The sequence below is a fragment of the Perkinsus marinus genome (assembly GCF_000006405.1).
Source record: "Perkinsus marinus ATCC 50983 genomic scaffold scf_1104296966482, whole genome shotgun sequence".
In the NCBI taxonomy this organism is placed as follows: domain Eukaryota; phylum Perkinsozoa; order Perkinsida; family Perkinsidae; genus Perkinsus; species Perkinsus marinus.
In genome coordinates, this window is record NW_003203876.1 from 87,946 (window position 1) to 99,720 (window position 11,775).

An 11,775-nucleotide genomic window follows, 5' to 3' on the forward strand; every position below is an offset into this window, starting at 1 on the left:
TGTGAGCCGTAGGGCCCATATCATCATTTCTAACAGCATGAAAAAACGTCACGCGCCACAAAATTATTTCCCTACCTATAGACCAATTCCGATGCGCAAAAATATGGTTTTTCCTCCAACATACGCGGCCCCGCAGTCGGTCGAATATTTGCAAACTTCTTTTCCGCCTAAAACACCAAAAATGCCAAACATTCCACGCTTCGCTCCGCCTACCTCCTTCACAATTTGCGCGTGATCAACAGGCCCAACAGCAACAAGAACCATTCGATCAGCGGTGAAGTTATTATAGAGGTAATTCACCATATGGTCGCGCTTGATCGTCGCCACATTTTCCTCGGGACCAATGACAGTTTGTCTGAAGAAAAATTGCGGATAAAATTATGGACTCTCACCCTAGTGATATGAAAAACATAAGTTTTGCACCGAGTATTACGCCACTTTACGTAAAGCGAGTGAAACTCCATTACATGAAATATTAACGATGAAATAACAAAATTTCATCCCAAAATACAAGAAAAATCCAATCGAAATCTCGCCGAAAAAACAAAAATAATTTAATATAGTAAAAAATGACCGATAAAATCACTACCCTAGCGAGCAATCTCTATAACAGGCTGTGTGGACTTTATCGTAAAGTAGTTCTTCGTACGACTGATTCACAGCTTGCAGATCTTGTGTAATACGAACCCGTTCCTGAGATGAACCAGCAGTGTTGGAGTAAAAATATATTTATTCGCTTTCCTCAGTTGAGCTCAGGAGTTTACATACGAATTTAGGTAGAAGTGAATACGAAAACCAATGAGAGTTTCCTCACAAATTTTCACCAACAACATGTGTATATTTTCAGAAACCAATGAGCATTTCCTCAGAAATTTTTTATGCTCATTAACAACATGTGCATATTTCCCCCCACGAAAAACGAAACACACTTACTTTTTCAATTTCATCACCGTCGAGTTTAGGGTTGAGAATGCAGTCCGCCAAAATGTCAATACATGGCAAAATACCATCTTTAGTCGTTTTAGCATAAAATCTAAAGAGAAAAAATTCACAAAAAAACATCCCTGAAAACTTACGCTGTTTGTTCGCGACCAGTATAGGAGTTCAAATTAGCGCCAAGATTTTCAACCTCTGTTTCCAGCTGATCGCGCGATCTGTTCTTGGTGCCCTTGTAAAGAACTCTCTCCAAAAAATGAGCAGTTCCTGAGGAAAAAAAGATATTTTTTGCCGAAAAAAATAAATTTACCGTTAGACTCTTTAGTTTCATATCTAGCACCGGCGTCGATCCACAAACCAACCGTTGCAGAATCCGTATAAGAAAATTGAGTGGCGACTCTCATACCATTCGGAAGTCTCGTAACCTGACATGAAATGAATCTTACCAAGGCGAACCTCAAGATACCTGGGTTGGTGACACGTTGTGCATCTCAGTGGTGACAGTGGAGCCCCAGTAGTAGCTTCTCCTCGACTGAGTCCACAAACCATAAAGAGGACGACGGCAAAGGCAGCGGGTAGCCAACATTAAATAATAATAACAACAACACCTTGACAATATCTTTATCTTGCTCTTGAACGCCTTTGTAAAAAGCGCGCGCCATTCTAATCGATTTCACAAGATTTTCTTCATAACGCGATACACACCTTTATCATTAAAACAGAAACATCAACTCATGCAGTAGTAGCTGTCCTCTGACGTAGGAATTCCCTTATGGTCGGCTCGAGCCAATTTTGAAGAGTGAGGTCGGGGACTAGACGTTCGAGAGTACGTAACACTGCCAAGCATCGAAGGAGATCTTCCTCAGTGAAATACAACATCCATCTGACCAATTCTCTCGAACAAGCCAACGCTATACGACGACACCGATCATCACGTTTTAACACGGGTAAAAACGTCACAGGTTGTTGGTATAAACATTGTAAGCTCTCAATTAACGCAGTAAGAGTTGGTGGATCGCAATAACGGCAACTGTAAAGCGTATGAGAGAGGACACGATCGAGCCAAATCTCCACGACTTCGCTCGGAGGTAGCCGAATTCCATATCTGATCTCAGCGACATAATCACACACGCATGTTATTAATCGTTTTACTTCAGCGTGGTCACCAAATGGACCACAGGCCAGTCCACCATCGCTCTATCTGTGCAGTATGCGGTCACGAGATCGATCAACCTATCGTTACTAAGTTGAAAATGCGCCATCACAAACGCAAGGTCGGGCACGCTGTGGCTGTCCCATGCGAGACCCTCATGCTCAGTTATGGTTTCTGCCAGATTCCCCAAGGCTTTCACAACAACTTCTTTAACACGTTCAGACTGAGTAAGTTGACCAGCGATAGTAGCAAGTGTGAGACCCTTGAGCATTCGCATAATCGCCGCTGGGGGTACCAACGAGGTCGCCTCTTGCATCTCGTGAGGTTCTAAAATACTCGCTGTTTTAGTGAACAGATCTGGCCAACGATTATAGGAGTATCCATAGGAAGCCAACTCGCCCATGCCAATGAGAAGATGCGAGAGTGCTATATACGGCACCTACAAACCAACATCCATAATAGTCTAACGGTAGAGCACCCGTCTCTCCATCTAGAGGTCCCTGGTTCGAATCCCCCCTTACATATTCAAACCCATCTATGCACTGGTCAGCAATTAAATCAAATAACTCCTTATTAATCAAGCCAGCCTTTGAAGCCGCTGTAATAACGTAAACACTGGAATTATAAAAGTTGCAATTTGCCATCGCCAAGTCGTTTCCGATGCAGCCACGATATGACTCCAAAATAGTTCTCATTAACTCGTGGAATAAAGGCTCATACCTGATCCACCATTATTCATCGAATGATTATTTAGTCGAAAACACCAACATAATGTTATCCAATTTAGCCAAGGCGTTCAACAATTGAACTCTTTCTGTGACCAACATGTGCGCCGTTCTGCCCTGTAATCGATTCAGAATTCTTCCTATAAGTTCGTCTCGTATTTTAATCAACTCCACTTGGTCAACATCACAATTCATCACCTTATTACGATTCACACAAATTGACAATGCATACCTGCGGGACACTACAGCACACAATAAATCTGCACGCATGCGCACGTACATTATCGAACCCAGGTCTTCCACCCGATCCAAGTTCCTCCTAATAAATAGCAGAAGGTCTTTCGCCAATGCGCCGTCCATAGGGCGATGACCAGCATGAAGCCTCGCCAAAGTTCGGAAGCCCTCCACGACGAGATTCACATCATCATAGGATCGCCATTGACGCTTAAACTGAACAACGAGGACTCATACAAACACAAACTCAGTTCTCAACACTAGGAGAAGAATTTTCACGAGAGTAAATCTAATGTACTAAATAGCTGAAAATTTTCACCAAGAAAATGTCCTCAGCCCCGTCATCAGTGTGGGCGTAAAAATATATGTTCGCTTTGCTCAGCTGAGCTCGGGAGTTTCCATACGAATTATGGTAGAAGTGTACAGAAACCAATGAGAATTTCCTCAGAAATTACTTATTGTCACCGACACGTGCATGTTTTCTTACTCAATTTTTAGTAACTTTTTCATCAATTTTTTTGACAAAAAATGAAAATGACAAAATAAATTTTTACCAGTCGTTCGTCCCCACTTCCTACCCTAGCAGTCATCTCCTGCACTCTACCAAAATCCGCCTTTTCCCCATGAAATAAATTTGGTACCATTTTACGCATATCTTGTAAAAGCTTCGCATCTTCTAATTTAACCGGCGACAACACTGAGCGTATCCGCCGTGAATTCGGTCCGCTCGAATGGTCCTGTTGGATGCGAGATGATATACTGCGAATATTGATCATCGCGACTCGACCAACTGCATATGAAGACGCTCGGGTGGTTAGCATGAAGAAAAGTAACCTGCTGAAATATGCGTGAATTTTTTTCCAAAATTACCATAAACTCAGGAAATTAGGAATAGTAACAGTTACGTTTACAAAAGTCGAATCGTAAATTATCATTTTAAGGAATGGAAGTGTGGGAAAATATACACATGATCAACTACATGTGTTGGTGAAAATATGAGAAAAAATTTGCGAAATCCTTATTGATTTTTCTGCACTTTGATTCGAAGAAAGGAAGCACTGAGCAGTTGAGAGTTGATAAAAATGATGATCTGAAAAAAGGCGGAGCGAAGTTTTGTCAAACAGCGGAGCGAAGCGATTCAGGAGTACAATTTTTGTCAATTCAGTGCCGCTACTACTACTAAGCTTCTACATCAGTTACATTACTGTTCTTTTACTTCCTCTTTGAAGACAATGACCAAGTTGGTCGTAGTCGTTCTCCCTCTTATCTGCTCGTTACTTGTTATATTTCAAGGATGTGCGTCAACTCGGTCCAACTTCGTACCGGTCACTCCTGACACTTCCTCTCCAAATCATATTACCACTACGGCAAGTCCATGGAGTGCTACTCCTGGTGAGACTACGACTACATCGCCGGGCTCTCCTAGTGATGATACCAGCAGTAGTAGTCCGACTACACGGACGACTCCGACGACTGACAGTAGGACCTATTCTGTATCTTATTATCGTGAACCTAAGATACTCTTAGATACGCCCTATACGTGTGATTCTGCGACGGCCGCTATTGTCGGCACTTACCGAGGCCCCTTCGACGGTAGCAGCACCCAAGGGGTTTCCCTTCAATTTTCCCAGTTCAAGAAAATCGGCGTCATGGCTGGTAAGTCCTCTATTAGAAATTTAGTTTTTTCCTGCTGTAAATTTTCCATCATTTTTCTTCATATTAGCGAAGTGAGTTTAACAGAGTGAAGCGGCTATATCACTCTTATATATGGGGGAACACAACTAACTTAACAAGGTGCAATACTAATGCAACGAATTTCGCATCCACATTGGATAGGAGGAATAATTCCGCCGAAGTTACTTTGACGAAATTTTGGGAGGGGAAAGACACAGTACATTCAAGAAGCATTGCCTATGGCCCATAGGCCATGGGACAGTACTTATTCACAGGGACAAGCTACACGTCAGATGTGCTTCTAACAATATAGAGCATCGAAAACTAGAGTACCGCCTTGATAACAACGATTTCCACACTTCTTCGATATTGGAGTTGTTGATTTCGTCGCCGGTACAGCCGTATCTTTATTGGTGAGCTGTATCTTAAGGTGACATATGGCATAGCTGCCCCATTAGAAATATTGATTCTGGGTGGCATAGTTGCCTCACTGGGGATATTTCTTGTGGGTGGCATAGCTGCCCCATCACTTGAGACTCACCCCGCTTGGGCACATCATGTGATGGTGGCATAGCGGCCCCATCACTTGAGACTCACCCCCCTTTGGCACATCATGTGATGGTGGCATAGTGGCCCCACCCCCCTTGGGCACATCATGTGATGGTGGCATAGCGGCCCCACCCCCCTTGGGCACATCATGTGATGGTGGCATAGCGGCCCCACCCCCCTTTGGCACATCATGTGATGGTGGCATAGCGGCCCCATCTTAGTATATAACCCCCTACAGTAAAGCCACACAACGAAGGATATCATCATCATCAATTTCCGCCCCAGTCCCACCGTTCATGTGGTACACACCTTTTCCAATACAAAATGTGGTACTTCCCAACACCCTTGCATAAGTGGTGTCCCTCAGCAGTTAACATAGCTTGTATTTACGGGGAGTGCACTGTGTGATATGTATATATGACGTCAGTGAATACACTAGGAATATGCTCAAAGTCCACGCGGTTGTATTCTTGCATGCTACTTAGGTTCCTATGATAGCACCTCGTTCAGTTATAGTAACATATACTACGAGTTCGTCTCGGGTCAATCATGGTTTAGCTTGAGGCCTTTCGATGACTCCGATGATCTTCTGAGATTGTTCAACCTTCAGAGCATGGACCAGGTCCGAGTGTACATAAGCCATCAATGTCAACCTATTCGTATCGATTTCGGCTCGACTACTTCTGCTAATCTCGCAAAGGACGTATAAGCCTGTCTCCTACAGTGTGTATGATTTCTGTTGTGAATAAGGAGCTCTGTGAAGCATTCACCCAATACCTCTTTCTGTGAGACTTTTACCATGTTGAGTTCAGCGATGATTTCCCCTCAGTTCTGGTTTTCCATTAATACCAACTACTTTTCGAGGACCAGCAGCTATGAAATATATACTCTACCCTGTGCCAATTCTCCCAGGTGCTCTCATCGTTCGATCAGACACCGATGAAGAGTTTGCTCTAGCGACGCGATCAGACTACCGTGAGGTAGATATATATACTAATAGACCATACTTATATATCTAAATATATAGCGTGAAAGTATATATCTTACTAATATATATATAATATTATATACTAAGTTAGACCTAAGATTCTCTCTTACTCCCGTTTTCATGGAGTAACCACGGAAGCTATTTGCCATCGATTGACATTGCGGAATAACAGCGTAGTTGGATGCGAATGAGCCATGTGGACGAGGCGGTAGTGGTAGCGAGAGGTCACAGGATCAACTACATGTGTTGATGACAATATGAAAATTCTGAGGAAATTTTTGGGGAAATTCTTTTTAGTTTCTGTACACGAATGATCCAATCCGTGTATGGACTCCTATGGTTTATGAGGACACTCCTGAGCTCAGCTGAGGAGAGCGAACATATAATACAGCACTGGTTGATGACAAGAAAAATTTAAGAAATTAATAATTTGTGTGAAATTTTTCATAATGTATTTTTTGGCAACTCTCGAGCTCAGCTGAGAAAATCACATATATATTCCAAGTTGGAATATATATGTGATTTTCTAGAATTTCCAACAAAATTTCCTCGACGAAAGTAATGCTACTTTCACATAGGATCTCCCATGCTGAAGGAGGCGCGATGGGGGTAGTTGAATATTCCACAGTTTATATTCTCGTTCGTGTTGTGCTGAGTAAATTAATAAGTGGCTATGATGGTTATGAGAGTTTTGTAGTTTCTTCTCACAGACCATAGCTTGATAGATTTCTGTCAACGCAACTGCTGCGGGAGGAGCAAGTTGAAGTATAGGGAAATACCAACAACCAAACAATATTGGTTCACTCATGCCAACTATATAGTCAACTACCAATCATTATCATAACATATATACTTCATGAGTGATTTCGTCGGTTTCACCGTGGAACCGTCAGTTGAAAAAATTCCCCTATCGATACGTGGCGAGAATCAATTTTGTTACGAATTCCCCGGCGTCCTCTTGTTGGTAGCTGGGTACAGTGCTGGAATATATGTTCGCTTTCCGCAGCTAAGTTCAGGAGTTTCCTCACTGATTATAGAAGTTTCCATACAAATTCGGTAGAAGTGTACAGAAACCAATGAGAGTTTCCTAAATTTTCCTCAGAATTTTCTCGAATGTCCCCTACACATGTAGTTGACCATGTGCGTATCTTACCGTACCGGTTGTGTCTTTTATGAATTTATTGCGTTATGTTTAGTTCAGTGTGGATGAAGAATTTTCACATATGTTGGTAACAATATGAAAATTCTGAGCAAATTCCTACTCGGATTCGTATAGTGAGGAAACTCCTCTAGGTTCAGCTGAGGAAAGCGATTACATATATTCCTACTCCAACACTGTGGATGAAAATCATAGTTGTTCACAATAAAGTATAGGGTAACATGCTCAGTGGTGTTAACTGCTCCACTAGTTACAATTCTCATGATAGTGTTCACTCGCTTGATTTTTCGGTCAATGTTGCGTTTAGTTTTGTCGATACCAACAAGGACTTGTCTTATAGATTTTCTTGAGGCCAGTAATGGCATCCAGGCTAGTCCTCGTCCCCACCTAGATAGCAATGGATAGCTATCAACAACAACAGCAACAGCAAGAAGAAACCACAGCGAGTGGGCCGCTTCCTGAGCTCAGCGTGATGACTACTATGCAGCTGCGGAGGTGATAAGACACCAGCGTGGGAATATGTGTTCGCTTATTATAGAAGTTTACATATGAATTCGGGTAGAAATATATAAGAATTTTCCAAAATTTTCCTCAGAAATTTCATTTTATCACCAGTTGACCATTTGCATATTGTGCTCAACTGAGCTCGTGAGTTTCCCCTTAGCATTATGAAGGTTCTGGGTAGAAATATACAAGAATTATAATATTCCTCAGACATGTAGTTGACCATGTGCGTATATTCCCCAGTGTGGTGGGAATATATACGCACATGGTCAGCTACATGTGTTGATAGGAATATGGAAATTCTGGAAAATTATCGAAATGGAAAAAGAATTTATCGTTGATTTTTGTGCACTTAGTGTGAGTTTTTCACACTATAGTGAGAAAATTTACGAGCTCATTTGAGGAAACCAAACATATATTTTCACAGTGGAGAGGGCAATATGTGGGAGTTTTAGGTTTGCTCAGTGCATGCAGTTGGAGAAGCTGGATTTGCAGAATGAGTTCGATATTTGTCGCGAAAAGTAGTATTTTCGGAGAGCACTACGAAGGGGTTATACAGTGCGTGTCGATTTGCTATGTAAATTTTGGAGGGAAAATTATAGTGAACAAGTTTTCGCTTTCCTTTTATACTCTCAGATTGGCTCTAGTTGGCCTCGGGAAATCAGAGCCACTGGTGAGTACACCATCATGAATTTTATGATATGAAAAACATATTTCCCGACTGCTGCATATCACCGAGTTTTACAACGCCACTTCACGTGGAACGGGTCGCTTTCGAAACGAAAATCCCCGCAGCAGGAGACACAGTCGTGATGATGTTAGGCGTATAGTATATCGATCGATAACGTCAGGTACGAAGCAGATGTTGGAAAGTTGGTGGAAAAAATAAGATCGCAAGAAATTCTCCTGGCATCGATACGAACGTCAGCATCAAATTCTTCTAAGGAAGTGGAACGACTAACGGCAGAGAACAGCGCTTTAGCAGACCGAGCTCAGGTGGTTTCGGGTGGTGATTTTTATTGGTGCGCAAGCGACGTGTAGGTTCTAGAGGGCGAGGTTAGAAGTGTTAATGCTGCTAACGAGGAAATGAGAATTGACATTAAGACTGTTCACGGTGGGTCCATGTGTGGGAAAACATGCATATGGTGGTGACGTTCTTCCGTGAATTTTCCGTTTTTTTTCGAGTGATATTAACAAAAATTTTCATCTAGCGTGGGAAAATAGGCGCATGCACGACAGCGTGTGGTGACGCTAACATGCCAGAAACAAATTTACTGAAAATTTCGGAAATTTCCCTATAAGAAGGTTTTTCTCCAGGAAGTGAGTAATATTAACAAATACGAATTTTCATGTAGTGTGGGAAAATATGCGCATGTGTTAGTGACAATCTGGAAATTCCGGGGAAATTCTGGGAGAGTATTGTAAATTCCTGTACATTTTTACACGAATTCGTATGTCAGTTTGTATATTAGGGAGAAAACTCCTGAGCTCAGCAGCTGAGGAAAGCGATTACATATATTCCTACTCCAATACTGTATAGGAAACTCCTGAGCTCAGCAGCTGAGGAAAGCGATTACATATATTCCTACTCCAACACTGTATAGGAGCTCCACCCGTTTAACGTGTAGTGGCGAAATACTCTCTGTAAACTACAAGACAGATTTCACAAATGTTTTTCTCCACGAAGTGAATGTGAAATATGTTTTCCACTGGTGTTGTTGTTTTTTCATATCACTAGGGTGAAATCTACGGAGTGCTGCATGATGTAGATCTACAGAATCGAGTAAAGCACCTCACAAGTAGATGCCAAGAGTTGGAGGACGAATGCGATTCACTTCGGACGACGAGATCAATGCAAAATAACGAGAGGACCGTCGAAAGGTTTGATCTGTGGAAAAACTGGTATTAGTTTATACCACTCCTTTCAGTCCTCCTAAAAAAGAAGCTGTTGTTCAGGTCGGTATCGAGTCACTTGGAATTAGTGTGGGAAAATATGCACATGTGTTGGTGACAATATCGGAAAATTGTTTAATGGAGTTTTACGTGAAGTGGTGTCGTAAAACTCGGTGAAAAAGGCGGTGATATGCAGTAGTCGTGAAATATGTTTTTCATATCACTAGGGTGGTGAAACTCTGTAGCATTTTGAGATTATATCATTACATCTAGTTTACTACGATTTTATATATCGGAGTTTCACGACCACCCGTTTTACGTGAAGTGGCGTCGTAATACTCTGTAAAAAACTGGACATTCGCGGTGATATGCAGTAGTCGTGAAATATGTTTTTTTTCATATCACTAGAGTGGTGGTGCAACTCCACTGTACACTTCATCATTGTTTGAGAATTCCCGGTTTTGGTGAGATTGGTAAAAGAGCTGGTTTCTCGAATCGGTGAACCAGGGAGGCAACATTCTTAACAAGGAACTTTATGACGTCCGTACGTGAGCTCCTGAGCTTAGCTGAGGAAAGCGAGATGATATATTCATACGTATTAGCAGTGTTGAAATATATGTTCGCTTTCCTCAGTTGAGTTCAGAAGTTTCTCAGTAATTGTAGAAGTTCACAATCAATTCCGTCTAAATTTACAGAAACCAATGAGAATTTCCTAAAATTTCCTCATTATCTTCGCATCGCCACCAACATATGTGGTTGACCATGTGCGTATTTCTCCCCACTGCGTATTAGTGTGATTTCAGAGGAGTTCTGAAGCTGGACTAGCATCTGCGGTGGCGGCCAGCCCGAGCGAAATCGAAGAGCTCGTTGCGTTGTTGGAAAAGTCAACGGGAGAGGTTGAAAGGCTGCAGGATCAAGTGGCCTTGTGGAGGAGACGTGGGGAGGAGGCGGAAAAAGAAGTGGAAAAATTAAAATTATCTTTAGAGGAAAATTATGGTCATTACGTTGAAGGTAAGAATGCGAGGTGAGGGAGTAGAACCGGGGTTAGTGACAATATGAAAATTCTGGGAGGAAATTTTTGTTGGTTTTTGTAAATTCCTATCTGAGTTTCTGTGTGAACTCCCATAAGGAGGAGAGCAAATATATATTCCAACACTGAGGCTTTGTGTAGATGGGAATTCTCAACCGAGTTTTACGGCTAGTACCACACCAGAGTCAACAGCGATGTTCGCAACTTCAGCAGAAGCAGATGCCGGGTCTAGTCTGCGGGGCTCTATGGATTCGCATACAGCCGAGCGGGCTGAAAATGAACTGCTGCATTTCTTGTTGGAGGGCGCTGCGAACTCGCAGGAAATCGAATCGATTCGAGAAGAGTTTCTGGCGACGAGCTCGGCAACTAGGAGGAGGTGGCCTTCATCTGTGGTCAATGAAGTGAGCAAGTTGAGATCAGCCTTGGAGGCTGCGGAAGCTAGCAGTAAAGTTTTGAGGGAAAGAGTAAAGGAACTCGAGGAAGAGCTGAAACAAAAAGTTGAAATTGAGATGACATTGGAATCGGCACTCAGCGGTGAGGAGGAAAAATCTAAGACGGTTTTGGTAACGCAAAGTAGCGGTGGAGTGAATACTAGTCCAGTGGAAAGGCCGGAGATGGCGGAAATCGGTAAGCTGAGAATTTTGGGAAGTTTTTGATCAGTTTTGCAGTGGAAAAATTTTCGGCTGAAAGTGAAAAAAAATAATAAAGTTTCCGAAGAATTTTCATATAATGGAGTTTCATGTGTTGAAGTGGTGTAATACTGCATCAGACTTTACCGAGAATACAACTGTTTCTTCTGTGAAGTATTGTTAGCTACGCACTTGTCAGTAAAACCAGGCAGAGGAGAAGAAAACATACGTAGATACTGTACACATATATTAGTATTATAGCCATAGCTTAGCTAAATGATACTACAGTGTGAATAGCAGG

The 11,775-nt window shown here is 42.2% G+C and overlaps 4 protein-coding genes across 4 annotated transcripts in view; 2 read left to right on the plus strand and 2 right to left on the minus strand.

The window, feature by feature from the left end:
- The window catches only part of Pmar_PMAR028293 (mitochondrial peptidase beta subunit, putative), a gene marked incomplete at its 3' end in the record, with an annotated part of 1,742 nt that extends 218 nt beyond the window's left edge, over positions 1 to 1,524 (minus strand). The window contains exons 1-8 of the mRNA XM_002769079.1: positions 1,403 to 1,524; positions 1,247 to 1,361; positions 1,077 to 1,203; positions 934 to 1,033; positions 590 to 693; positions 214 to 355; positions 76 to 167; positions 1 to 29 (exon numbers count right to left, since the gene is read on the minus strand). Of these exons, the coding sequence (XP_002769125.1) occupies positions 1 to 29; positions 76 to 167; positions 214 to 355; positions 590 to 693; positions 934 to 1,033; positions 1,077 to 1,203; positions 1,247 to 1,361; positions 1,403 to 1,522 (829 nt within the window). The 5' untranslated portion in view covers positions 1,523 to 1,524. The remainder of the gene's footprint in view (positions 30 to 75; positions 168 to 213; positions 356 to 589; positions 694 to 933; positions 1,034 to 1,076; positions 1,204 to 1,246; positions 1,362 to 1,402) is intronic.
- Positions 1,525 to 3,016: 1,492 nt separating this feature from the next.
- Positions 3,017 to 3,692, minus strand: Pmar_PMAR028295 (hypothetical protein; the record flags this gene model as incomplete). The annotated part of the gene is made up of 3 exons (XM_002769080.1): positions 3,017 to 3,046; positions 3,118 to 3,264; positions 3,627 to 3,692. 3 exons carry the CDS (start codon positions 3,690 to 3,692, stop codon positions 3,017 to 3,019), a joined length of 243 nt encoding a protein of 80 aa, XP_002769126.1.
- A 550-nt stretch (positions 3,693 to 4,242) lies between these two features.
- On the plus strand, positions 4,243 to 6,062 carry Pmar_PMAR028296 (conserved hypothetical protein). Its single transcript, XM_002769081.1, has 3 exons — positions 4,243 to 4,527; positions 4,576 to 4,704; positions 5,757 to 6,062. Exons 1-3 carry the CDS (start codon positions 4,281 to 4,283, stop codon positions 5,978 to 5,980), a joined length of 600 nt encoding a protein of 199 aa, XP_002769127.1. The 5' UTR covers positions 4,243 to 4,280; the 3' UTR covers positions 5,981 to 6,062.
- A 1,837-nt stretch (positions 6,063 to 7,899) lies between these two features.
- The window catches only part of Pmar_PMAR028297 (reverse transcriptase, putative), a gene marked incomplete at its 5' end in the record, with an annotated part of 10,557 nt that continues 6,681 nt past the window's right edge, over positions 7,900 to 11,775 (plus strand). Inside the window, 4 exons of the mRNA XM_002769082.1 lie at positions 7,900 to 7,913; positions 8,378 to 8,443; positions 8,774 to 8,918; positions 10,619 to 10,774. Coding sequence (XP_002769128.1) covers positions 7,900 to 7,913; positions 8,378 to 8,443; positions 8,774 to 8,918; positions 10,619 to 10,774 — 381 coding nt within the window. The remainder of the gene's footprint in view (positions 7,914 to 8,377; positions 8,444 to 8,773; positions 8,919 to 10,618; positions 10,775 to 11,775) is intronic.